Source organism: Phyllostomus hastatus, unplaced genomic scaffold, assembly GCF_019186645.2.
Source record: "Phyllostomus hastatus isolate PE091 unplaced genomic scaffold, TTU_PhHast_1.1 phas_scaffold_760, whole genome shotgun sequence".
In the NCBI taxonomy this organism is placed as follows: domain Eukaryota; kingdom Metazoa; phylum Chordata; class Mammalia; order Chiroptera; family Phyllostomidae; genus Phyllostomus; species Phyllostomus hastatus.
Window position 1 is genome coordinate 1,751,641 of NW_025334040.1, and position 27,332 is coordinate 1,778,972.

At 42.0% G+C, this 27,332-nt stretch overlaps 2 protein-coding genes across 7 annotated transcripts in view; one reads left to right on the plus strand and one right to left on the minus strand.

Annotated features, from left to right (window-relative positions):
- EIF4ENIF1 (eukaryotic translation initiation factor 4E nuclear import factor 1) overlaps nucleotides 1–7,130 on the plus strand; it is a 43,322-nt gene extending 36,192 nt beyond the window's left edge. For all 6 annotated transcript variants that reach the window (XM_045826853.1, XM_045826852.1, XM_045826855.1 and 3 more), the window contains exons 15-19: nucleotides 2,048–2,132; nucleotides 3,596–3,728; nucleotides 5,010–5,354; nucleotides 5,634–5,798; nucleotides 6,374–7,130. In XM_045826853.1, coding sequence (XP_045682809.1) covers nucleotides 2,048–2,132; nucleotides 3,596–3,728; nucleotides 5,010–5,354; nucleotides 5,634–5,798; nucleotides 6,374–6,615 — 970 coding nt within the window. In that variant the 3' untranslated portion in view covers nucleotides 6,616–7,130. The remainder of the gene's footprint in view (nucleotides 1–2,047; nucleotides 2,133–3,595; nucleotides 3,729–5,009; nucleotides 5,355–5,633; nucleotides 5,799–6,373) is intronic.
- Nucleotides 7,131–11,284: 4,154 nt separating this feature from the next.
- DRG1 (developmentally regulated GTP binding protein 1) lies at nucleotides 11,285–25,812 on the minus strand. Its single transcript, XM_045826815.1, has 9 exons — nucleotides 25,669–25,812; nucleotides 24,255–24,378; nucleotides 23,315–23,490; nucleotides 22,613–22,682; nucleotides 20,135–20,304; nucleotides 17,397–17,527; nucleotides 16,081–16,248; nucleotides 15,469–15,591; nucleotides 11,285–11,914 (listed from the first exon to the last, which is right to left on the minus strand). The coding sequence occupies exons 1-9, from the start codon at nucleotides 25,708–25,710 to the stop codon at nucleotides 11,815–11,817; spliced, it is 1,104 nt and encodes a 367-aa protein (XP_045682771.1). The 5' UTR covers nucleotides 25,711–25,812; the 3' UTR covers nucleotides 11,285–11,814.
- Nucleotides 25,813–27,332: the final 1,520 nt, after the last annotated feature.

Genomic DNA, 27,332 nt, shown 5'->3' on the forward strand with positions numbered 1-27,332 from the left:
AAATAATTGAATTCTACTGCATGAGCATAGGCTTTTCATCCTGTATAATTTTATTTATAGTCTTGATTTAAAAGACTCATTTTTACAAAGGTAGCTAGCATCACTCCTTATTTGCAGTTATCCTTATGAGATGATGAAAAGTAAAACTCTACTTAGCTTCCTCCCCCATAGATTCCTTGTCAGATTATCAAACTATACCTTGATGTAGGTTTGGTTGATCAGAGCCATTAACAAATGAGTACTCACTTCACTCTCCTTCCTGCTAGTTGTAACAAGTAGTAAAGTGAAATGAATCATAAGTTGGATGGGGGGTGAGCAATATTCTTCTTATTGTACAATAAAACTGCACTAAACAAATGTGTAAGACAAACTCCATCAGTAGCTACCCAGAAGTCCTTTGTGTGCCCTGTCCCAGTAACACCCCTTTTACACCCCAGAAGTGACCACTGTCTGGCCTTTAAGGACAGTTTACTCCTGCCCTTAAGTATTTCGTAATTAAGGAGTATTTATGTTTTTATGTGATTTTTTTTATTTGCCATATCTGTGTCTCAGTGTCTTCGTGTGGCTGGTTTTATATGCTGACACTTTCAGAAAACATTGAGACCAGTAAGTCCCCTGTGCCGCTGCATAAATGCATCCTATCTTTAGTAGCCGTCGGCCTAAACAGAGAGCTCAGGACTGACGTGCTGCGTCCCTGTCACTGGATTTGTCTACGATATAATATGGTTATCTAATACTCACGGACATGATTTGTTAACCTTCAGTCACTTTAGATATTCAGAATTTTATTTGCTCTTGGCAACAACTCTGTGAGGTAAATGAGATAAATAACTGCATTTTACAGATAGGGGAACTTAGGTTTTCAAAGTGTGACTTACATGAAACTAGTAAGTAGACCCAAGTTAGTGTCATTGGAACCTTCATGTTTTGGATCAAATGCCAGCTGCCTTTCAGGCCCTCCCCAAGCACCCTATGTACAGTAACGTCCTCCAATAGACCTGTCTCCTTGCCTTGCTTTATTTATTCTACTTACCACCTTCTAGCATAATTGTTTTTGTCTGTCTCTCTGCCCATAGTAACCCCTCTCTACTCTGCAGCCACAAGAATGTTATGAGGCCAGAGTGTTGTGAGGGGTTTTGTCTGTTTTGTTTATTGCTGCATCCCCAGCACCTAGAATAATGTCTAGCATATAGTAGGTGCTCAGGTATGTTTATCAGAAGGGATATATCATAGGCTGATTTGGGGTTTACATTTTAATCACTCAGAATACTGCTAATCTGTCTCTCCTTTAATTGTCATGTTCTGAGTCTCAGTATGGCAGCAATGGGGCTTACCCTCATAAAGACTGGAAAGAGGCCATGGGTTTTGGATTCCCATCTGCTTGTGATTCAGAGAACTTCAGAATCACTGACTGTATTTGGGCTTTGGCCTTTGTGGCACCAGGTCTGACATAGCTGAAATGCAGTGAAGCTTTCATTAGCCAGTAAGCTCACACAATTCATTCTTCTCTCAACCTATTTATATCTTCACCAACTGTTTCCTGTTTTCTTCCATGTTAAGGCAGAATGACTAGAATGTCTTGGGAGAGAATGCAAGTCCGTTCTTTTAAACTTTATTTGGGAGGCCTAGGATCAGCCTTGTGTGTAGACCAGGAGTGGTGGGGAATGTTGCATGTAACTAGGTCTTAAAATAGCTGAAACTGTTGGTGCTGTATTTGATTTGAACCAGTGTCCCAGAGAGTATCACTTCTGTGCCAGGCACTGTACTGGTCAGTGCTGCTCTCTGCCTTCTGGGGCACAGCCTGGCCCACAGAATGAAAGCCCTGCCTAGCCTACTTCACTGGTGTAGTCTACACATCAACTATACACTGGCCCTGGATAACCCTGTATTCCCAAGGTCTTCTCAAGTGCCTAACCCTGTCCCTTCTACCTAAATCATTGTTCTCCATCTTATTGAAGTACTAGGCTGGTCTTGAGTGTTTTGTGGTTTTAGGACTTAAGAGTTTGACCAGCTTGGGGCTCCTACTGATAACTTGGTTTGTTTGCAGGCAACAGCGAGTGACCAAGTCACCAGCACCGGTGCACAGAGGGAATGCCTGTTCCCCTGCCCCTGCTGCCTCCATCACAAGCATGGTCAGTGACCTTTGCCTTTGTAAATGACTTCCAGTGTTCTAGGTTTCTCCCTGTTGGTTGTGCCTGTGTTGTGTCACTGTAACCCAAATGTCCTCAAATGCCTTCCACAGGAATAACTGATTTGGTAATCTTTCATATCTTGTGTATTTATTAGCTTTTCCCCCTTCAGTTAGGACTCTAGTTTAAGCCCCTACAATGGGGAAAGTGTGACAGGTAAGTATGGGGTGGAGCATACGGGTTATATGCAATATTTTTCAAATAAGTGAGCATTTGGAGTAGGAAGGACAGGGTTCAAGATAGGAGGTGAGGTGGGTGGAGTGACTAGGGTCAGATCATGGAGAATCCAGTGAAACATGGTGAGGTTACAAATTCAGATTAATGTCTATTATATGACTTATGGCTGGGACAGAGGGGTTTGTTTATTTGTGAAGACAATTTTAGTTTTGCAACTAACTCGTGTATCAGAATTTAATTTTTTATTAACTTTCCTTCTCTACAGGTTTTTATCACCTAGTTAAAGCTAACAGACATATGTGAAAAACTATTACTTTGTATTCAGGACCCCAAGTAGGTCTTTGCACTAAGCACTTTGAAGGCAGGGTCCAGAAGGAGCTTTTGTGTTCCTAATTCATGCCATGTCTCCTGCCATCAATGATGTGGGGTTGGCTAATGAGAAAAGTTACATGCATCATTCAGTCATCAAAGTAGAAATTGGCAATAAAGAGATGGGAACAAATGACCCCAAATGGAGAGTCCTAGTAACTAAGAAGAATACTAAGATCATTTTGAATGTTATGGTAGGCAAGATGGGAAACATCAGGAACACAGTAAGTCCTCAAATAATGTTCCATCCAGTGTCTTTTGGTTTTAACATTGATGAGATGCTACAGCTACAACCCTTGTTGATATCAATTAGCCTATGGTAGAACTGGTTTCAGTATATGTCATTTTACTTTAAGTTACAGAACCTATCATTATTACATTAAGTGAGGACTTGCTATATAGAGAAATTTAGGCTCTGAGGTTGTCTCTGAAATGCCCTTTGATGGCTGAAGTACTGTTGCTCCACAATGTGCTTCTGGCCACGTTCTTCCTCTCTTCCCAGCCTAATGCCTTGGCTGGGAAGTGGCAGCTGCATAGGGAGGTCCCCATCACCACAGATACAGATAGGTTGAAGCTCTGTGCTTTGACTACCTTTATGTTACAACTAAGTCTGGGTTTTGAAGAAAGTGGGTTGTGAGCAAGGCATGGTGCACTAGGACACAGTCTGTTTAGCTCATCCTGTTTCTTCACCTCTGGTAGCTAGAGACCAGAACCTTTGTAGTTGGGCGTTGGCCTCTGTCACATGTAGCCAATAAGGGGACTCTTCAACTTGCTGAGTAGTTTGGCAGGTTAATCTTGGCTTGATTAAGGAAAGGCATTTAAAGAATGTGCTAATTAATACTAATCCTTGTTCTCTACAGCTTTCTCCTTCTTTCACCCCTACCTCAGTGATACGTAAGATGTATGAGAGCAAAGAGAAAAGCAAGGAGGAGCCTGCATCTGGAAAAGCAGCTCTTGGTGACAGTAAAGAGGACACTCAGAAGGCCAGTGAAGGTATTGCAGAGCTGTTGAAGGTGTATTGCCCAAGAAAGTATGTGACAGAGGGGACATGGGTTGAGTGCTGACCAGCCTGACCTGATTCTCTGCAAAGCGCTGGGCAAGAACCTTGGCTGTTCTGGACCACATTTCCATGTTTGACAGTGAAAAGGGTTGGACCAGCTTATAATCACTTTGCCACTTGAAAATTCTGACTAATCTAAAAAAAAATTTCTGACCAACCTTGTAATAATGGTATGAGTGCTAGTATTAGACAAGAAGGAATGAGCTTTAGTTTATTTAGACCACAAAGTTGAATTATTAGTACATTTGTTTGGCAAATATAGGTCAACCAATTTTACTTCTGAAGATTCTCCAGTCTGTGGAGATGTGTCCAGCAAAACCTGTGCAGTGACTGAAGCACATAGGAAGTATGGAGGGCCCCGTGGAAGAACATAGAAAACATGGAGAGGCTTTTAAGAGTTGCACGGTTGAGATTGTTAAGGACATGGTGAAACATTCTCATAAGTTAGGTTTACACAAGTCTAGAGTATTGGTGTAAGAGCTTGTTGCCTGTGAGGAACCTTCTGGGGGAAAAAGGAAATCCTGTTGGTTCTACTAAAAATGGCATTTAACATTCCTTCACCAGACTATAATTGCTATTTAAACTTTCTGTTGTGATTGATTTGCATAATTTGACTCTTATTTGATTTTCCACTTTGGCTTTTAAAAACTATGTTATGGGGCAAAAATCGGGACAACTATAATAGTATAATAACATAACTTAAAAATTAAATAAAAACGCATGTTATTTCCAAGCAGCTGACTAGGATAGGACTAGCTCCCTCATGATCCAGACCACAGCCGTAGGGCAGAACAGGGTGCCCAGCTGAGTTAGACCACCACACCTGATACACTAGGCTCACTTGCCCATAGCTATTCCTGAGTTGAGAAGATTATAAGAATAAAAAGAGGAGCTTAAGAGTTGTATCATTTTTTAACTTCAGAGCCTTTGGGTTTTTAGAGTGTAGCAAAGATAAACTCTATTCCAGCAAAGTGCTGAAGACTGGAAAACTTGGGGTCTAGTCCCAGCTCTGTCCCTGACTTACCCCTGTGACCTTGCCTGGGCCTGTTCATAAGGCAAACTGATGTTCCCTATGATGTAATCCTCTAAATTTGTTGAGGGGATCAAATAAGGATTGTGTGCTTTCTAAGAAATGAGATTACTGGATCTTTGTGAGGACACAGTATGTGGGAGAAGTTTGCCAACACTCAGATATTCTGTCTGGATCCTCACAGAGCACCTCCTGTCATCCAACCCTGTGCCCAATGCCGATCGAGACTATTCTCCCACTGCAAATCCCAAACTGTCAACGTTGCAGCGGTCTTCGTGTTCCACCCCACTGTCCCAGACCAACCGTTACACCAAAGAACAAGATTATCGATCTAAAGCAACTGGGAGAAAAACACCCACCTTGGCATCTCCAGTTCCAGGAACACCTTTTCTCCGTCCTGTCCACCAAGTACCCCTTGTCCCCCATGTCCCAGTCGTTCGGCCTGCTCACCAGCTTCACCCAGGGTTAGTCCAAAGGATGCTGGCCCAGGGACTACATCCACAGCATCTTACAACTTTGCTCCAAGCTGGTGAGTTCCTAACCTGGCATGGTAACAGTTGCTGGAACTGATAAAGTGCTGTGCTATGGAAGGTTTTCATCCCTAGAAAGATGTTACTAGATTTTTCCATCTAACTGGAGGGCAGTGGGTCCTATCTAATCCACACCTTCATCCATTAAACAATTAAGAACCTAGTTGGAACATTTTTCACTCTTAATAAACTTTCAGATCAGCAAAACTAAACAGTCAAGCTTGAAAATTCCCAGGTAAATTAAGATGACTTCTCACCAGTTTCTTTCTGTCCAATAGGTGTGCTTCCTCCTGGGATGGATCTGACTCATTTACAGGGAATACCTGGCCCAATCCTGAGTCAACCCTTTTACCATTTACCAGCCGCTAGTCACCCTCTCCTAAGCCCTCGTCCTGGGACACCTCTGCATCTGGCAATGATGCAACAGCAGCTACAGCGTTCAGGTAGGTTCAGAAATGGGGTCAAGTGCGCTAGGTGGGCTGAATAGGCTTAAAGCTTTGGACCAGTTTCCAACGAAGATGAGCTGACACTGACAATTCTTTCATTCATCCTGCAACACTAGGTATCAGCAAAGATTAGGATGATGTAAACCAACCTCTGTAAGATTTGGCAATTCCCGTTCCTATAAAACAGTGGGAGAGCCAAGTGTGCTCTGGTGTCTTTGTCCTTTGCCTCTTAGGAGAGAAGCCTGAAAATCCGTCCAGAAGATGTTCAGCATAGGGACTGCCAAGAGTAGATGCCCTCTCACCAGTTAATGTTAGTTGGTTGTATTATGTGGCTGCTTGCTATGAGAAGTAGTGGTCGTATCATCTAGGATGGGTTCTCAATGTGGGTGGCTTCTGAATGGCCGAGCTTTCCAAGGTTCTGTCTTGTGACATTTGCAAAGGAGTTTCCTAGAATAAATCACCTGGTAAAGAATTCTTTTTAGAAGTTTCATGAGTAGGGTTGAGTGAAGCGGGACCTAATGTAGTGCTTTACCCCTCCTGCTCCAACTAACCCTTCCTTTTTATCCCCACAGTTCTTCATCCTCCAGGCTCTGGTTCCCAGGCAGCTGCTGTCACTGTTCCGGCGGCCCCACAGAATGTGCCCAGTCGGTCAGGCCTGCCTCACATGCACTCCCAGCTGGAGCACCGCCCCAGCCAGAGGAGCAGCTCCCCAGTGGGCCTTGCCAAGTGGTTTGGCTCTGATGTGCTACAGCAGCCCCTGCCCTCCATGCCTGCCAAAGTCATCAGTGTAGATGAACTAGAATATCGACAGTGAGCAAGGCAGGCAGGCTCCCTAACCTTGGACCTATGATGGCACCCTGTCAGGACTCTGCTTGGTTTACAGGCTTTCACTTTGGAGCATTCTGTGCAAAGCTGATTAGGGAGGCCTAAGCATCTGGTGTGGTCTGCATGATGGAAGGATCTTAACCAGTTGAATGGAGCCTACATGGTCTGAATACAGGATGCACAGGGTTGTCAATCCCAGAAATAGTCTTTCTTTTTTTGTAAGATATGTGAATGAAGTGTTGGTGTCTTTACCAAGAGGTGGGCACCTAAGGGTTCTGTGGAAATAAATGTATAGACCCTTATGTACAGACCTGTGTATAAACAATTTTTGTATATACATATAGGATAGCTTTTTTGAACTTATACAGCTGTACATAAAAGTAGCTGATATTAGTTAAGCCTGTGTCAACAGTTTGGATTTTTTTCACTTGTACATTTGGAATATGGTCTTGTTTAAGATACATATGATATGTGTGAATAAAGTGAATGGCATTATTGTGTTTATTTCTTCCAGACTCCCTTCCTCCTTTTTTCCAACCAGCTGACCACATGAGCCTCAGTAGGTTCCTTAAGGGAAATGATCTGAAGTTTTAGTTTTTCTTTGAAACTCATCACACTAAACTTTATCTCATTTAGGAAGAGGCATCTATGGCCTTTCTTGAGCCTTGAGACCCCAATGGGTAACTTTATTGGGGTTACCAATAACCCCAATAGGGTTAAGCTGGGCTTGACCCTATAGGTAGCTTGACCCTTGTGGCTAATACCAAATTATAGTGAGCAATTTCTAGGATTAAAACCACCTAGTGAAAAACAATTTGTTGATTGGGTAATCATGTATATGATGGTAGTTTCTCCCAAACAAATCCACGTTTACTAGAGCAAAAGTATATAGAGTTTGTTGGCATCCTGTTCAGCTAACAGTCCCCTATAGGGAAAAACAGGACCTCAAGATTGATTCAATCCATTAAGTCTACTATTTTTTCCATATAGAACTTCCCTCATGGGACTGATGCTTGTGTTAACTGAGTCCTGTGTTTTGTATTTCATTCCACAGGTCGGTTACTTTCATTATTCACTATAGCTATGGTCTTTAGTCCCCCTTCCTCAAATAAATTTTTCCCGAGTTCTCAATACTTGCCCATTTAGGGCCATCAAAGATACTTTATGCTAGAGGGTCAAATGAGGCCATATTGTGATTAACAGATGCATGACAAAATGGTTGGACTTTTGACTCCCAAAGAGTAAAACTACCACCTGAGTCTTGCGTGTGAGAGATGTTTGTTGCCTATAAATCTGGAGCTGCCCACCCTGCTCTACACTTCAAGGAACCTAAAAAAGCAGATCACCTTTTAACAAAACAGCTTTGTGGATTGAGCATGAAGTCTATCTTCCTGGTACTTCATTATGCCCGTCCCCCTCTGTAGGATTTTCTGTGATTCGTCAGCTTCAGAAAACAGACATTATGTTTAGAACTCTTCCAAATGTTTCGTTTCCACAGAAGCTAGAAAGCAGTTTCACATAACAATGGTAGAACAGATGCCTAAATTCAGTTCCACCTTTCCTGAACCAATACTTGGAGATACAGGGCTTCTTTTCAAGCTAGAAGCTAGCAGGACAGAAATGAATGTAAGGCAATCAAGTAAAGGGCAAAGATATCAGCCAGTGACTAGTGAAACAAAGCTACAAGAAAATAAGGTAATGTTACTAAGAATAGCACAGTAGAAGCTAGATGTACAGATTTTAACAAAACTATTCTGGTGTATGGGAGGGAGTGGGGGGAAGAGGAAACTACTGCTGTCTTCCAGGAGTTAAGAGCAAGAGGACCTGGCTGGTGTAGCTCAGGGGATTGAGTGCAGCCCTGTGAACCAAAGGGTTGCCGGTTTGATTCCCAGTTGGGGCACATGCCTGGGTTGTGGGCCAGGTCCCTGGTAGAGAACACACAGGCAACCACACATTGATGTTTCTCTCTCTTCCTCCCTCCCTCCCTCTCAAAATCCTTTTAAAGAAATTAAAAAAGAGCAGGAGAAAGTCATGTCCCAACTAATTTTAAGAGATGTTTACAAGGAGCAACTTTGGGGAATTAGTAGGCATGATACAAGTTCAGAAGCAATCAAGGCTGGAAGAATGTGCAAAATAAAGGTTAAGAGAAGCTAAGGATGGGTAAGGGCCCCTCAAAGTAAAACACAGAGCCATCGGGAACTTCATGGAAGACCTAACTTTAAGGAGAGGGATCAGCCTTGGCTAGTGTGGCTCAGTGGGTTGAGTGCCAGCCTGTGAACCAAAGCTTGCCAGTATGATTCCCAGTTGGGGCCTGGGTTTCAGGCCAGGTGCCCAGTTGGGGGTGCACAGGAGGCAACCACACATTGATGTTTCCCTCTCCTTTCTCCCTTCCCCTGTCCCTAGAAATAAAATCTTGTTTTAAAAAAAGGAGAAGGATCAGATGGAGAGGAAAGTACAGTACCTCCCAAAGGAAAGAGCTGAGCAGCCAGTACTTGGGAAGTCAGTGGTAATCAATGAAAAATGGGGGGGGCGGGGGGGATACAGTACAGTCATGTATTCTTTCAGAAGATAGCTATTGCCTTATAAGCCACACTACTGACAGAAAGGAAGTCAGCTCCACTGGCCCTTCTTTGTAAAAGAAAAAGACAAGTTACAAATACAACCCAGGAACAAAGATAATTTAGAGGAGTAAACCGATTCTTCAGTAATTCCCTTTACCGACAACTGATTCAAGGATGTGACAAATTTAGGCCATGAGACACAAGGACAACATGAGTGGGCAACTTCTGGGAAACGGCTGTCCAAAAATGTAACTCAGCAATCCTCATTCCCTTCTGGCTACTGATGTAAAGCCTTGGACTGCAGCAGACATTCTGTGACTGTGAGGGGAGCCAGTTGCCCAGCAAGGCCAACAAACTGCAGTGGACAAAGTAGCTTGATGGAAAGAATTTGGATCCTCGATGACTTAACAATTGTCATGAGCGCATCTGAGCTCAAGACAACTTACATGAGAGACCAAGTTTCCTTCCATTCCCATTGGTTAAGAGTTTGTTGTTAAAATACACCTAAAAGAATTCCAACTAATAAATGGCACAGGTCAGTGAGTCTGCTTACCTATGCTAAAAAAAAAAAGAAAAAAAAAAAAGATCAGGAGAGAAAGAGTATGTGACAGCCAAGGAAATTCATGTGTCGCAGCCAAACCACTATGAAAGCCTTCAGCTGTAGGAATGGCCTCCTGGTGGCTCTACCCCAAGCAGCATTCCTAACCCAAAACTGTATCCCTTTCCCAGAACTCCCAAGTCTGAGCCAAAAAGGGAGAGAAAGGAAGAGTTCTCTCAAGTAATGCACTCAAGCACCATGGGCTACTGATGGGGCAAGGGGAGGAAGGTCTAATCAAAACACAACCTGGGGCCTTGGATGAACTGGACTTCAGCCAGCTTTCCTCCCCAGCATCCAGGCAGTGCTAAATTCCTGCTCAATGAAAGTGAGTTTGGGCATGAGGATTCCTCCAAAACCTTATATATGCTCTGGCTAGAGAGCAAACCTTGCTGGAAATCTGTTAGCTCCGAAAGCCAATGTTTCTCTGAAGAGTTAAGCTCTGGATTATGGCCTCTATCATGAATGCACCAGTAATATCAAGATGTATATCCTGCAAAGTAAGTAGGATACCAGGCCTGAGGGGTCTGGGGGACAATGTTAAGCCCAAGCTCTAGGAAGACTATCAGAGGCAAACAACTATCACCAAGATAGCAGGAGAAACAAGTACTACAAAAGGCTGAGTATGTGTATAATCCCACATCTCCATCTCTACAACCTGCCAGCTCTGGCTCACTGCATCTACAATCGAACTCTATCTTCCTCCAGATGGTCCCTTCCTGATTTTCTCAAGGACTACCCTTCTCTATCATACCTGTTATTCATAATAAAATAATTTCTGACTTCTCTTCCTCTAAAGAGCAAATCAGTTACCAAGTTTAAACTTCTCCTCTGGGCCTACATGCCCACACCCTCCCTGTCTGTATTCTCACTAGCCAAGTCCACCACAAAACGATTTTTGCCAATTTCCCATCATCAGGTCAATCCCTTCAAAACCCCTATTCCCAGCCCAAAACTTCTGATTATACCTTTAGTACCCTCTCAAATAGTCCTGACCCCACCCCTTCTAACCTAAACTCCCACCTCCATTCATAACACAGGTACACACAAACCTGCTCTGATCACACTGGTTGCCTCACTTGCAATGTTTTGCCTCCATTCCTTCACCCAGGTTGCATGGCTGAGGCCAGGACTGCCATGGGGGTTCAAGCAGAAAGATTGAGCTACAGGAAAGGAGACACTTAGAGGCCCACCTGGCAGCATGGTTCAACTCAACATTCAGCCCAACACTGATAGACAGCTGTGTTCCGACTAGAGCAGACAAGCAGCCCAGGTAAAGGGACCAGTGACAACAAAAGCTAACATCCACCAAGTACTTACATGCCAGACACTGTGCTAAGCATTTTATAAGTACCATGTTCCTTAATACTAACAATCTCCACTCTAGAAGATGCTATTACTATCTCCATGTTACATGAGGAAACTGAGGCTTATAGAGGTTGAGTAATTTGTGCAAGGTTCCACAACTAATTATAAGTAAACCTGCAACTCAAACACCAATGTGCCTGCTCAGAGTACTTTACTCAATCACCACACTACATCATCTCCCAAATGGGGTAGCCTTGCAAGAAACAGTTTACTTACATCCAGCCCTTCAGGTCCTCCTCTTCAGCATCATCTGGGAAAGACCATTCAAAAGGACTGAGGGCCATATACAGTTAGAAGGGTTTCCCATGACTAAATATCAGCTAAGATGTTGCAATCACATTTTTAGCCAGTTCATACTCAAGACAAAGCTCCCAAGTACCCCTTCTGCAGGTGCCTCACTGTACATACCCATTGTCATTTAGTCCATCCCAAAAGAAATTCTGACAATGACACATGAACTGCACATAGCCAGCTGGCCTACCAGGTCCTTTATGCAGTTCAGCATACAAGGTGATGCCCAGTAAAGACAAATGAAGTTTCAGTATGGGTACCTCCACCTCCCTCCCCTGAATCCTGATCCAGTGGCTGCCAAAGCCAGAAGGGGATTGCTTGGTCATGGGAAAGCTGCAGTGGTTGGCCCAGTAGATCGGGAAGGGGGAAGGTTTCACTTCTTCACAATCTGAATGACGTCCTCATCCTCCAATGTATGATCTTTACCCACTTTTTGAGGATTGTGTTTCACAGAGAGACCCCAGACCAGAGCGCTGTATGGAAGGGAAAAAAGAACAGTCAGTACAATCACCTAGCCTCTTCCCTAACTACCTGGGTGCCATTTCTGCTCAGGTTTAGCATTCCAGCTCTTAAGAGAGCCATAGTACTGCGACAGCCAAGGTCCTCTCTCCCCAGTCAAGAATCACACTCAGAAGTCAGAGGCTGTAGCTTCCCCAGTAGTACGGCACACTGGAGCCTTCACATTCAAAGTAGCAAAGACTATTGGAAGTTACGTAGTTCCTCTTGTCCCAGAACCCGTTTAAGAAGGTCAAAGAGAAAAAACACAAATAAATGTGACAAGACTAGCTTAAAATTAAAAGCAGCATGGGTTTGTTACAGAGAAACAGCCTAAAATGATTCAGATTGGAAACTCTTACAAATACAGTGTCCATTGTAGACTGTGAAAGAATACCAGTTTCGGCCCTGGCCGAGCAGCTCAGTTGGTTAGAGCATTGTCCTAATAATGTCAAGGTTGTAAGTTTGATCTCCAGTCAGGTCACATACAAGAAGCAACCAATGAATGTACAAATACGTGGAACAAGAAATATATGTGTCTGTCTGTTTCTCTGTCCCTCCCTCCTTCCCTATCTCTCTCTCTCACCAAAAATCAATAAAAAAATTTCTTTCTAAACAAAGAACACCAGTTTTTTGTTGGGTCTACTGAAACCATCAGTGGGTACTGATAGGAAACATCGCCCCCGGTCAGCCATGCTCGGAAAATTCTCCCACCCTATCAAGAAACCACAAATGGTATATTTTCCTGATTTCTTAGAGTGCATGAAGATAATTTTTATCCATAGGCCTCCAATGCTAAAAGTATATAGTACTGATGGAAACTGGTGAACAAAACACTGAGACCTGCCTCTCAGAAGCTAAGAACTATGTACCAATGCACAGAAAATGGTGGCCATACTGTTGTTATATCATCTTTGCATCAAAACTTGAAAAATCTATATTCCAAACAGAAATCACTAAATGAGATTTCACTTTTGAAAAAACAGATAAACAGGAATAGCTATAACAGTATTAGTAAAACAAATATATATATAAAATTTTTCTAATTTACTAACAAGTAAGGTAAATAAAAAGCAGGTGACCATTTTATCATCTTAAACAAGAAAACTACTTTTTATCAGTGATGCCTACAGTCAAGTCTGTGACTCCTATTTTGTTGACAGCAATGTAAAAGGTTCACCCCTTTTGGAAAGTAATGCAACAAAAAATATGAAAAGCCATATAATCATTAATCATACTTCTAAATTAAATAAAAAGAGTAAGTTTTGTGCATGAAGATGAGAAAAGTATGTAAAGTAGCAAAAGATAAGAAAAACGTGGTTAAAATGATATATATAAATCTTGTAACACACGGGAAACACATATAATAAATGATCAAAAGATATGTGCTGTGCATCTGGTCAAGAACATAAAAGGAATGCAACATAAACAAAAGTTATAATTAGTAGGTCTAAAGTCTAATTTTTTCTATTACTAAGATGGTTAAAAAGCTATTTGGGCAATTATTTAAAAAACAAAAACAAGAAAATAGTGACCAAATAAAATTCTATTTGCTTTGATATGTCTCTTCTCCAAAATATTCTTCTCCTCTCATTTAATTCCCTGGTGAACTTATAGTTCTAGAGGCTTTGCAGTATTCTGCCACCATGGAAGGCAGGAGCTACATAGAAATCTATGAAGTTTGGAAAGGGAAAATGTCTAACTTTTCCCAAGACTCCACTTATTCAAGCCTGTGCGAAAATATAATGGTTTGAGGATAATGAAAATTAGCACCTACAAGTGGAATATAGTTATTTTTTTTAAGATTTATTTTTTTAGAGAAAGGAGAAAGGAAGGAGAAAGAGAGGGAGAGAAACATCAGTGTGTAGTTGCCTCTCACGTGCCCCCCACCAGGGACCTGGCCTGCAACCCAGGCATGTGCCCTGACCGGGAATCGAATCAGCGATCCCTTGCTTCGCAGTGCAGCACTCAATCCACTGAGCCACATCAGCCAGGGCTAGTTATTTATTTTAAATAAAAGGAATGTAAGGCTTAAGAAAAGACTTCACTCTTTCAGTATTCTTAAGATAACAAATGAGTGTTTTTAGAATGTCACTATTTCTGCCCTGGCTGGTATGGCTCAGTAGATCGAGCCCCAGTTTGTGAACCAAAAGACTGCCAATTCAATTCACAATCAGGGCACATGCCTGGGTTGCAGGCCAGGTCCCCAGTTGGGGGTGTGTGAGAGACGGTCAATCAATGTGTCTCTCACACATCAATGTTTCTCTCACTCTCTTTCTCCCTCCCTTCCTCTCTAAAAATAAGTAAAATCTTCTCACACACACACACACACACACATATATATATATGGAAAAGGGAAAGGATAAGCCCTGGCTGGGTGTCTCAGTTGGCTGGAACAACATCCCAGTATAAAAAGGTCATAGGTTCAATCTCTGGTCAGAGCACTATAAGAAGCAACAATGAATGCATGGATAGGTGAAACAACAAATCGATGTTTCTCTCTCTCTGAAATCAATAATTAAAAAAAGAAAGGAAAAGAAAAGAAAAAGAGGAGAAGGGTAACATGAACCAAAAAAATCAAATACCCAACACCAACCTAACCAGGTAATCAAAGTAAATATCACCATCAATAAGACCTATCGATATCACAAATCCAGTGATATAATGCACTGAAGACACATCATCATTTTTGTGGTATTCTTACGAAAAATGCATCTCACTTCAATCATGAGACAACACTGAACAAACCCAAAGTGAAGGAGATTCTACAAAATAAGTGATCAATACTCTTCAAAAGTGTCAACGTTTTCAAAGACAGTGAAAGGCTAAGGAATAGTACTGGAAGGCTGAGGCACTGCAAGACTAAGAAGTAACAATTAAATGCTATGTAGATTCCTGAAACACAAAAAGGACACTGGTAGAAAAGGTATTAAAATTCAAGTAATATTTCAATGCTAATTTCTGTTCTTGGTAACTGTACTGTGGTTATAGGAGCTGATAATGTTCGCAGAAGCAGGGTGAGATACAAGAAAACTCTCTGGACTATTTTCTGCAACTTTTCTATAAATTTAAAATCAGTTCAAAATAAGTTATTAAAAATAACAAATAAATAATGAGATTGCTCATTGTTAGTGGGTTATCATTGCTTCTAGGCCTTCTCAGCAATAAAAAGTATGAGAAAGAGATTAAGGTGTTTACCACTGCATGAGGTTTAGAGGGGGGACTGTACCCACTGGAGGCCAGTATGATGTTAGCAAGAAGAATTAACACTTAGGTTTGCCAAGAAGATAAATTAATAAGAAAAAGTCAGAGCCCTTTGTACTGTCAGCCTTCCTAAACAGAAAAGGCTTCTAGAGCTCTTCCTGCTCCAACTTCACATGACTTTAAGACACTGCAGAGTTCTAACCAAACAAGCACCTCAGCAGCCTCCCTAATGACCACTTTGCTTAATGCTCTCCTAAGAATTTCTAGTTAGTGGGATCAGTAACTCACAGGAAAAAGAAGGTACCACTTATGTGCCCATGATACTTACTATTTAAATTCTTTAATAAGATTTTTGTGAATCTTCATGCAGAAATCCTCCACTGTGGTCCTGGAGTAAGGCAGCACCACTGGGGATGTGTAATCTGGCAACTGGCCTTTAGGTTTGGTGTAACTAGAACAGAGAAGAAACAGAGGTTATCTACTTCTGGGAATGTTTCATGTACAAAATGTAAATCAACCCTCCATCACCCCTGAGAAGAAGAGATCCAGATAACCCCCAACTTGAGAAAAATATTTCCCTCGCCCTGGCTGATGTGGCTCAGTGGACTGAATGCCAGCCTGTGAACCAAAGGGTCACTGGTTCAATTCCCAGTTGGGGCACATGCCTGGGTCGTGGGCCAGGTGTTCCCAGTGGTGGGGTGCACAAGAAGTAATCACACACTGATATTTCTCTCCCTCTTCTTCTCCCTCCCTTCCCTTCTCTCTAAAGATAAATAAATAAATCTTTAAAAAAAAATTGCCCTCAATTATGGCCTAGAAGATAAAAGGATTTAATTTATATCTTCTAAAAGACATTATATTAATGAGCTCCAGAGGATATCATTTTAGGACAGTCTGGTTTAATTCCCACAGCAATATTACCCTACCCACTAAGACTTACATCCTCACAAGTTTCAGATAGTCCCAGATCTTTTCCAATAGGTCATCAAAATTCCAGCGGTGATGGGCAGAAATGGGTACACAGTGAGGTACCTTATATATGATATCTAATTCTTCAATGGAGATCTGATCAATCTTATTTAACACATAGATACAGGGGATATAAACTCTATAAAAAAAAACAGGATGTTAGTCTGGACCTGTTGACAAGACTTATCAGTTTGATTATCAGCACCCCCTCACCCAGAACCCCAAATGAGACACTTTCAAAAGGGACCATAAGAGGCAGATCAACCCCCCACCCCACAAAGAAAAACTTTCTACCAAAACAAAGCAGAATATCCAAAAAGTGAACTATGAGTTGAGAAATAACAAAACCCAGGCCCTAGTTCCAACCATGCAGCTACCTACTGAAAATGTATGCTACAACAAAAAGAACCCAGACTAAACCCAGGAGTCACACAGACTAAATCTACTGATAGCTCGGTGACTTTTAAAATATGGGCCCATCAGCAAGTCTCAGAGTCAATTTCCTACAAAGTTGTTTTAAGAATTGTAAGAATGTAAATATATTTCTTGTAATATATTGCATGATAATTTTTAAAGAATAAAGAAATTTTCAAATACAATACCTGACAATGTCATAATTCCAATGTCCAGCCAATGAGGCAGCTAAAGTTAGCAATAATTAGGCAGGCCGCAAATTCTCAGGCTTCAAGGGGCTCACTTATAAAATGTCTAACTCAAAGCACTGGCTTTGTTTTCAAATGAGGATCAAATAAATTCCCAAACAAATATGAACAAACTCAAAGGAAAGCAACCAGAAAATATTCTATCCAAATGCCACCAAAAATTTTAAGCGGTTTCAATTATCTTTCAATTTCAAATATTAATAATAGTGGTTTTTCACGGACTAGGGTTTCAGCTACGTACTCTTAGGTTAGAGAGAACAGACACAGCCTGGCCTGCTCTGAGTTAGGACAGCCGATAGGATTTCTCACATGAACTAATTCTGGGAGTAAAGACTGAGAAGGTTCTCGACCATCATATGACAGAGCTTAGGAGTCAGCCTCGTTCACACCAAGTACCTGAAATGGGGACTCTGGCCATCATAATGAAATTTCAGAGCAAAAAGGATGTTAGGAATCAAGACCAACCCTTCATTTTACAGCTAAGGAAACCAAGGTCCACTAATATTTGAGACAGTAGCACAACTGGAGTTAGAATCAACATCTGCTAGATTCATGATCCAGTGTTGTTTCCCTTACAAGGCTTCAAATTCAAACTCGGGTACCAGACTGAACAGTCGGTTCATACCTGTTTCCTTCCACCACATCAATAAGGTCGTCCGCTGTGGCATCACTACGCAGAGTCACATCAGCATTATGGATTTTGTATTCAGCCAGAATGCTCTTCACAGTTTCCGCATCCAACTCACTCTGAGGGCACTGAATAAGCACAGAAGACATTGACTGGTCAGAGAGCAAAAAAAAAAAATATCCCAAAAGTATCTACTGATGAATCTGGATAACCCTAGCTAAAGTGCAAATTCATTTCTAAAGATTGCTCTCTTGGTTGAGAGTAACTGACTTTTAGTAGAAAATACTTAAAAACTAAAACTCTTTCCAAACTCTAAGGAAGGTGTCACAGGCTGACCCGTGTCTCCACAGCTCCCACCCAAATTTACATGTTGAAGTCCTAGTATCTCATAACATTGCCATTTGGAGACAGGGTCTTAAAGAGATAATTACGTTAAAATGAAGTCATATGGGTAGGTCCTAATCCAATGTGACTGATGTCCCTACAGGAAAAGGAGAACAGGACACAAACACACAAGAGGGAAGATCACATGAAGACAGAGAGAAGATGGCCATCTACAAAAAGGAGAGACCTCAGAAGAAACCAACCCTCCTCTCATCTTGACCTCACATATCTAGCCTCCACAATTAACAGAAAATTAATTTCTGTTGGTTAAGCCACCCAGTCCATGGCACTTTATCATGGCAGCCTTAGCAAACCAATACAAAAAGAATAATGAATGCTCAAATTCAAACATTATGACAGGATAATGGGAAGGATCTTCAGACAGGACAGTTTAAACCTATGCTAGTTAAAATGCCTAGACCTCTAGGACATTAAACGTTATAGGAAATTCTCAGTCCTCAATTATATGACTTAGAAGCAGCATCTGACAGTCACTGATCACTCCTCCAATCTAAAACATTTTACTTGGCTTTCAAGATTCCACACTCTTCTGGTTTTTCTTCTCCTCCTTTGTCTGAGAAGTCTTATTTGCTGATTCTTCCCATCAACCAACCTCTAATCATTGAGGAGGCCACAAGGCTTAATACTTAAACCTCTCTGTATTTGCACTCACTTCCTAGTGATCTCAGCTAAACTTATAACTTTGAAGTTGATGACTGCCAACTGCACACCCACAGCCCAGATCATTCCTCGTATGACTGTCTGATAGCAACACTTGGGTGTCTGACATCTCAACCTGAACGTCCTGATTTTTCCCCTCCCCTCCAAATCTATTCTACCCAAAGTCCTACCATTTTAGTAGTAAGACTGCATTTTTCTAGCTTAGACAAAAAAGTCATCTCTTTCTTTCATAAACCACATCCAATCCAGGGGTAATTCCTATCAGCTACTTTCTTTTTTTATTTTTAAGATTTTATTTATATAGTTTTAGAGAGAGGGGAAGGGAAGGAGAAAGACAGAGAGAGAAACATCAGTGTGTGGTTTCCTCTTGCATGCCTCCTACTGGGGGCCTGGCCTGCAACCCAGGCATATGCCGACTGGGAATCAAACCGGTGACCCTTTGGTTCTCAGGTCCACACTCAATCAACTGAGCTACGTCAGCCAAGGCTATAACTCCTATCAGCTACTTTCAAAACCTTTCCACAATCAACTACTTTGCATCTCCTCCACTATCACAACCCTGGTCTAAGAAGCTTTTACTTCTTGACTGGCTTATTGCAATAACCTCTTAAATGGTTTCTCAGCTTCTGCTCATAATCCATTTCAGTTGGTTCTCCACAAACAGCCAGACTGATTTCATTAAAACCTAAATCAGAACCGTATTTTCTCCACAGATTGGAACCCAAACAGTAGTTACTCAATTCCTGCAAAATAAAGTGTGTATGGCCCTATTCTAGGACTTCATCTCTTACTTTCCTACTTGCTCACTCTGTTATTCCTCAAACATGCAAAGGCATGCTCTACTTCAGAGCCATGAATGCTCCCTGTACAAGAAATGTTCTTCCCGCCCTAGCTGGTATAGCTTAGTGGATGAAACAAGAATTCTTTGTTTCATAGGCCTGGTTCGATTCCCAGTCAGAGCACATGCCTGGGTTGCAGGCCAGGTCCCCTGTAGGGGGTGTGTGAGAGGCAACTACACATTGGTGTTTCTCTCCCTCTCTTTCTCCCTCTCTTCCCCTAACAATAAATAAAATTTTAAAAAAAGAAATGCTCTCCCCAAAGATAATTCATTTGGTTCACTCCTTCATGTCACTTTACTAAAGACTTCTCTGATCAACCTACTTAAAACTGCAACCCTCCCACTGTATTCTCCATCCCCTTTCCCTAGTTTACTTTTGTCCTCAGATTCCATGTCATCTATTAGACTACATCTACTCCATTTTGTTTGCTATTTTCCCCCATTAGAATACAAGGGCAAGAATTTTTGTCTATTTTTCTCCCTCTTCCATCTACTCCCCAGAGCCTAAAACAATGCTTAGCCCTGGCAGACACTCTACTGATCTATGTGGAATGACTAAAAACATGATGTTGGCAGGCACATGCTTCATACAAGCATAAGATTGGTCTATACTCCCATACCATCCCGAACAGAGAACCCAGAAGAGGAATTAAATGAAGGTACAAAGGTAAGTCTGAGATGGACCCTTATCCTACTCTTGATTCCTGTCAGTCATTACAAGGTCATGTGTTACTTCAATTAGTGCTAGAAGTCAGGTAATTTCCAAATGTCACTGTCCCTGTAGCTCAATCCATTCCACCCCAGCCTGCCTCATATCACCTTCTCCACTTACAGTGGCTGTGAGGTTAATACCACCCTTATCCTTCTTCTTAAAGCCAATGTTGGGAGGTTTGCTGTTCAAGCGAATGCCAAAGCCTTCCAATTCGTTTTCAATTATCTTCTTATGTCCCAAGGGTTTCAGGACATCCAGAACAATCAGGATCAAGTTACACGTTCGGGCCACTGAAGAATTGAAAAATGAAAATTATACCCAAGCAAAATTTATTAAAGATTTATCTAATCCAAATACTCAAAATTGGGAGCATGGGGGCAATTCCTGCACTTAAGAGACAAAGGATGTTTTTGTAAATACAAAGACACACGTGAAGTTCTTAAGGATAACAAAGATTTATGCTAGAAGTCAATTTGTGATGTGTACCTGGTTTTCTACTAGTGTACCTAGAAGATGCACCAACTTCTAGATTCACTAGTACAAAAACAAGTCAGAATGAAGAAACAAACCAAGCATTAACCTAAATCCATGAAAGAGTTTTAAAAGATTTAGAACAGTAAGAATTCTAAAAGAATAAGATTATCTGGCTAGCATATTTTAATCAACTTTATTGAGGCATAATCTACAAAAAATAAGTTGTGCCAAAGTTAAGCATATAGTTTGATGACAAATATATATACCTATCTAACCACTATAGCAATCAAGAACATTTCCATCACCAATTCCATAAAATAGCTACATTAATAATTCAATGTAAGGGTAGAATAAAAATACTGTAGAAGTGGAAAAAAAGAAATATTTACCTACCATTTACCCTTTCTTGGGAGGTTACTATAGAACATGCTTCAGCAAAATATAACAATAACCCCTAAAAAAGTAAAACAATGACTCTAGGAAATAGGGAAATCCCACACATGAATACAGAAGAAAATTTCTGGGTAACCGCCATGCAAAAATTCTATGGGTGCTCTGTCCAATACAGATTCTGCTAGCCACCTGTGGCTATTTGCATTTAAATTAATTAAAATTAAAAGTATAAAATTTAGTTCCTCAATTGCATTAGGCACATTTAAAGTGTTCAACAGCCACACATGACTAGCAGCTACCATACTGAACAGCAGAGATGCAGAACATTCCTTTACTGGACAGTCCTGGTCTAGAAAGTAACCAACCCATATTGAGCCATGACGACAAAGAACGGTAGAGTCACGGTTTGGGGAAGAGAAATTAATCAGCAAGATTATTTCTAGAACTGTATTTAAGTAGCTAGAAAAATATTGACTGATAGGCATTTAATCTGTTGGAACATTTGAAAAATATTAGCAAATACAGAAAAAGTAAACAAAACCAAATAATAACCAATTATTTACTCCATGAAAAACAAATTTCAAAAAACACATTCCCTTTTCTTTTTTTAAGATTGTATTTATTTATTTATTTATTTAGAGAGAGGGGAAGGGAGAGACAGAGGGAGAGAAACAACAATGTGTGAGAGAAATATCGATTGGCTGCCTCTTGCACACCCCCAACCAGGGACCTGGCCCGCAACCCAGGCATGTACCCTGATGGGGAATCAAACCGATGACCTTTCATTTCATATGCCAGCTCTCAACCCACTGAGCCACACCAGCTAAGGCAACAAAACACATTTCAACAGGAAAAAAAAAGTCATACTACTTTATCTCAGCATTGAACAAAAGTTACATAGTTATTACATAATCATGTCATGACTGATGACTTAACTAAAACTTGTGATATAACTTCTTTGAAAAAAATGGAAAAACAGGTATGGACTAAAAGAGAGTTCATTCTCCACCATTAAAAACAAACAAACAAACAAACAAAAAAAAAAACAGGCCTGGCTGGCATAGCTCAGTGGATTGAGCTCAGGCTGCGAACCAAAACATCGCAGGTTCGATTCCCAGTCAGGGCACATGCCTGGGTTGCAGGCCACGGCCCCCAGCAACCACACATTGATGTTTCTCTCTCTCTTTCTCCTTCCCTTCCCTCTCTAGAAATAAATAAATAAAATCTTTAAAAAAGTTGTCGAAAATTAAAAAAAAATAGATGATATCTAAAATTCATTAACCATGAGACAGCAAAAACAGCTCAATTTTTAAAAGTGTGAAGGTAAGTAGCAGAGGAAATAAGAGTTGACAGTATAGTTGCCAATGGGGAGTGACAGTGAAGGTGAGGAGGGGCAGGATAGCAGACTGCTGCAATCTGTAATTAGCATTTTATAAGAGTTTACTTAATGAAAGGAAGGAAAAGCATGGGTGAGAGTCAGGAAACCTGAGTTCTAGTTCAAAATCTGCCATGAACACTGCAATACTGGGGCAAAGCACTTTACTTCTCCTGTCTTTAGAGTTTCTCCTCAAATGGGATCTGATGTCCCACAAATTCTGACATTCTATTCCAGTAAGAAGTCAGGTTTATGCCCCACACTATGGCATCCTCTCCAAACCCACAGTCCCCATCTAAAGGAACAGTACCTGGTAAAGCAATGACATTCCAGAATGGTGGCTCTGGACCACTCACCTGCAATAACTTGACGGCCTCTACCCTTCCCATCCTTGGCACCCTCAATGATACCTGGGAGATCCAAAAGCTGCAAGATTAAGGACCGGGGGAAAAAAGGAATAACTGATTATAAATCTGAGCAGATCAAACAGAATGATCTATTTCTCAAGTATCCAAAATTTAAGTGATCCAAATCCAATCTTCTTTATGAGTATGTGAATATTACTTTAACTATGAATCCTCTGCCCTGACTGGTGTGGTCAGTTGGTTGGGTGTTGTACCACAAAGCAAAAGGTCACTGGTTCGATTCCCAGTCAGGGCACAAGCCTGGATTAGGAGTTTGGTCCCCAGTTTGGGCACATGCAGGAGGCAACTGATCAATGTTTCTTTCACACAACATTGTGAAAGAAACATTGAGAGAGAAACACTGACTGGCTGCCTCCCACACACACCCAGAGCAGGGATCAAACCCACAACCTGGGTAAGCGCCCTGACTCGGAATCAAACTCCCAACCTTTCGGAGTATGGGGAGACACTCCAATCAAGTCAAACCAGCCAGAGCGTATAGCATTGTCTTCACTGCTTTATCTTCCCTGCTAGACAATGAGGGACTGGTAGATCAAAGATCAGGTCTGGCATACAGACAGCTCCAAATAAATGCTTTTTAAATGAATAAAAGAATGGAAGTCTTCCCTTCCCTGGCCTACAGGACTGACTCACCTGAATCTTGGCGCCTTTGTATCTGATGACACCAGGCACAGTGGTCAGAGTAGTGAACTCATAGGCTGCCACCTCAGAATATACCCCTGCCAGGTTACTGAGCAGTGTTGACTTCCCCACAGATGGAAAACCCACAAATCCAATTCGAGCATCACCTGTCTTGGCCACGTCAAAACCTAAAACATCAATAAATATCAAAAAAGAGGAAGAAAATTACCTCTGAGTATTAAGACACATGTAGTTCCTTTCACATTCTGGGTACCTATCTCACTAGGACCTGTTTCTGCAATTTTTTACAGTTTACCTCTGGAGTAGAACTTAAGCACACAAAATCCCCCTAGAGCAATTCACAATGTTTAATGAACTGTTTGATATAAAAACTTTATCCCACTACCACTTAACCTACTATATAACTTTCTGGTACTCATGGTATTTGAGACTCAAGTATTATATAATAAATGATCTAAAAAACAGGTTTCCTTTTTATCTTACAAACCCTGGGAACTATGTGACTGATTTTTTTTTTTACAATGGCTACAAACACATTCAAAGCCAAATTTGTGGCCCTTCTCTAGGAAGTGTACAGACTTTGACATTACTTTTGGTCCTAACCTTATCTCTTGGCTTCAGCTTATTCTTCCTACTTTCATTTCCCTTTGCATCCATTTCCTTACTTTTTATCACACTGACTGTATATATTTACATCCATAAATCTACTGGGATCAGTACAATATATACATCAATAAAACCCTAGTTCACTTAAACAATATTCATTTACTTTTGAAACCAGTAAAATAAACACAATTCAAGAATTCAGTCTTAGAAATACAAATGTACTCTGACAGAAATTTTAAAATTATTTTTAAACCACATGCCTGTATTATTTTGATAGAAATTACACCGGAGGGATTTTTTAAAACTGTTTAAGAAAAACACAAACCTTCTCCTGGCCCACCACCACCACCACCTTTTGGAGTAATGAGTTCTCTGCGAAGCTTAGCAAGGCGGGCCTTAAGCAGCCCTAAGTGGTGTGCCGTAGCCTTGTTCTTCTGAGTCCGAGCCATCTATAAGGGAAGAATCACAGCCATAAATCAGAAGCAGTTCCTACAGAGTAAAATATCCAGAATGAATGCTACCCCAGCTCTGAGAATGCTTCTTCCTAGGTCCCCTAATGTCGGTATACCCATACCTACTTTTTTAGCTGATGAGACGGAGATGGGGGGGGCCGGGGAGGACGAGTAGGAGAGATTTGTTATTCCACTTAGTTATGCAATCACTGGTTGCTTCTTGTACGTACCCTTACCCAGGATGGAATCTGCTGCAACTTTGGCCTGTCAGGTGGATGCTCTAACCAACTCAGCTACTCAGCCAGGGCCCTACCCATATCCATTTCAACCAGACTTTAAAAAGAGTGAAAATCTGCCCTGGCCAGGTAGCTAGGTTGGTTAGAGCATCATCCTGATACACCAAGGTTGCAACAGGATCCCAATCAGGGCACATACAGGAATCGACCAGTGAATGCATAAATGGATGGAACAACAAATCAATGTTTCTCTCTCTTTCTCTCTCCCCTCCTTTCCTCTTTCTAAAATCAATTTTAAAAAATTAAAACTAACACCTCATTCTCTCCATCACCCAGCCCATTCTCCACATTACAGAGTAAAGCACTGAGGTCCATAGAGACGTGACGAAGGTCATTACAACTAGCATCCACAGATCAGACTAAAACTCATCTGCGGATTCCTTTTCTACAGCTTGTTCCTGGCATCCCCCATATGACACAAGGTTACCACTTCCCCAGGTTTGAAGAGTTCTGAGCACTTCAGCAATGGAATCACACAATAATCCAGGTGAAATCGACAGCTACCCCAGATGTCAATCTAATTCAAGATTCTATTCCCGGGGAAACGGAGTCATCAAAGTAGAGACTGGGGAAGGTGGGGTTTCCAGGGATGCTAAGGAAAGATACTGAAGTACTTGAGCAGTCAGGGGTGGAGTAAGGGCACGGGATTCGGTGTTGCTCACAGAAGAAAAAAAAAAAAGAAAAACGAGAAAAAACTGAGAGAAACAATGCTCGGACAGGAGCTGAACACTGGAAGGAGGCACCGACCAAGGTGCAGGGCTGTGGAACGCGGGCCCGGTCTGAGGGGAGTCGGAGAACGCGGACCCCGGACACAGGGGCGTCGGGGGACGCGGGTCCAGGCTGAGAGGAGTCGGGGAAGTAGGGTCCGAGCTGAGCGGAGTCGGGGAACGCCGGCCCAGTCCTGACGCGGCTGAAGGGAGTTCAAGCAGGAGCGACACCGCCGAAAAAAGAACGCTCGGACGGAGAGCGAAGCGCCAGATGCGCCCATTACCTCGGCTTCGATCTCCGCAATCTTGGCTAAGGTGCTGCTCATGGTGCCGAGTCGCAGGGGTTGCAATGAGCGCCACACTACAATGTCCCTCCCCACACTAGCCGGCGGACCTGCCACAGCCACCAGGCACTACTTCAGTGCGCAAGCGCGGTACTTCCTAGTTCTCGCGAGAGAGCTCCCCACTAGATTCACCGCGAGACCTACGGTGTTCAGTAGTCTCCTCCCTCTCAACCAACCCCGCCCCGTACCAAGAGCCAGCGCGGTGTCATAGAGCCCGCGGGAGCTGGGGCCAGAGAGGCCGCCCTAGAGCTTACCTCCCCGAGCGCGCTGAGGGTCGCGCGCTGCTCGGCCCCGCCCCGCCCCGCCAGACCTGCGCCCAGGGTCCCGCGCATGGTGTGTGAGCGGCTTTTTGCTACAGGCCCCCCGACCTGCGGCTCTCAGACCCTGGGCGTCTGTGAAAAGTGCACTCGAGCTTCCCAACCCTCTTCCTCGCCAGCCCTTTACAGGTCCTGGAGCCCCTTTCCATGCTGGGTAGACAACTCGGCGGATTCCACGGCCTCCTGGGTTGAAATAGAGACCGATCTTCAACCTGTCTTGCCATCTTGGAAAAAAGAAAGTTCTCCTTTTCCATCTTTCAGAACTATATTTAGGTATCTGTTTTGTTTACTCGCAACCCCGAATAGAGTGCATGGCACACAATGAACCCACAAGTTCATGATTAAATGGATAATTCCCAGAGAACTGGTATTTGAAACATATCTTGTAATACTGAAAAATGTGAAATTTTGTTAACGCCCATCAGTAGGGAAACAAATAAATAATGGGCCCTCTATGTTGTCAAATTCTATTTCAATCATTAAAATCATTAAATTTTGTGTGGTCTGACTGGACAGATGGATGTCCAGGACATGTTTTGAAAAAGGGGGCGGTGGAGGGTAGTCGCACCTATGTTGTGATCCCATTTATATTATTTTTTAAGTTAGACATTTATATAGGGGTACATGTATGAATGTGCATTTTTAAAGGTCTGAATAAAAGGATTCACTCAACCTCTTACAGTGGGATGGGATGCAAGGAAAGGGAAAAAGGCTTTCACTTGTTATTCCACGTATTTGTGTCAGAATTTTTAAAACGCTGAATGTATCCATGTTGTATTTGTGTGATAATAAAATTAAAATTTTCAAAACACTCCTCTTCCCCAAGTGTCTTGTGAAGAGGAAGCCAGGACATCCAAGAGCTCTGTGCTGGTTTTGAAATCTGCTTCCTGTAGGATCAATGAATTCTTGCTGAAAGATTGATTGATCCATTGGGAGTGGCAGGCCAGGCTTAACCCACATGGCTGGCTGCCACTCAGCCCTGGGAGAAAAGTTTATTTATTTAAATTTGTAAGTAAGAACAATTCCAGCTTACCAGAGACAGAAAAGGAAGTTTTATTGGGCATAAAGGAGGGAATGGAGAAAGGAAAGCTTTTATGCAAGGGTCCAAGGGTTTTGTTCTTTTCTTTAACCTCAGGCCTTTCATAAATAAATTAAGGGGTGATGAGGTAATTAGATCCTGCACCATCAGTGATGGAGGAGGGAAGAAGAGGAGAGGAAGTCCAGCTGGAATGGGATATGATCAAAGATCAGTCTTAAAAGACAGATAAAATCAAATCAGCAGGCCTT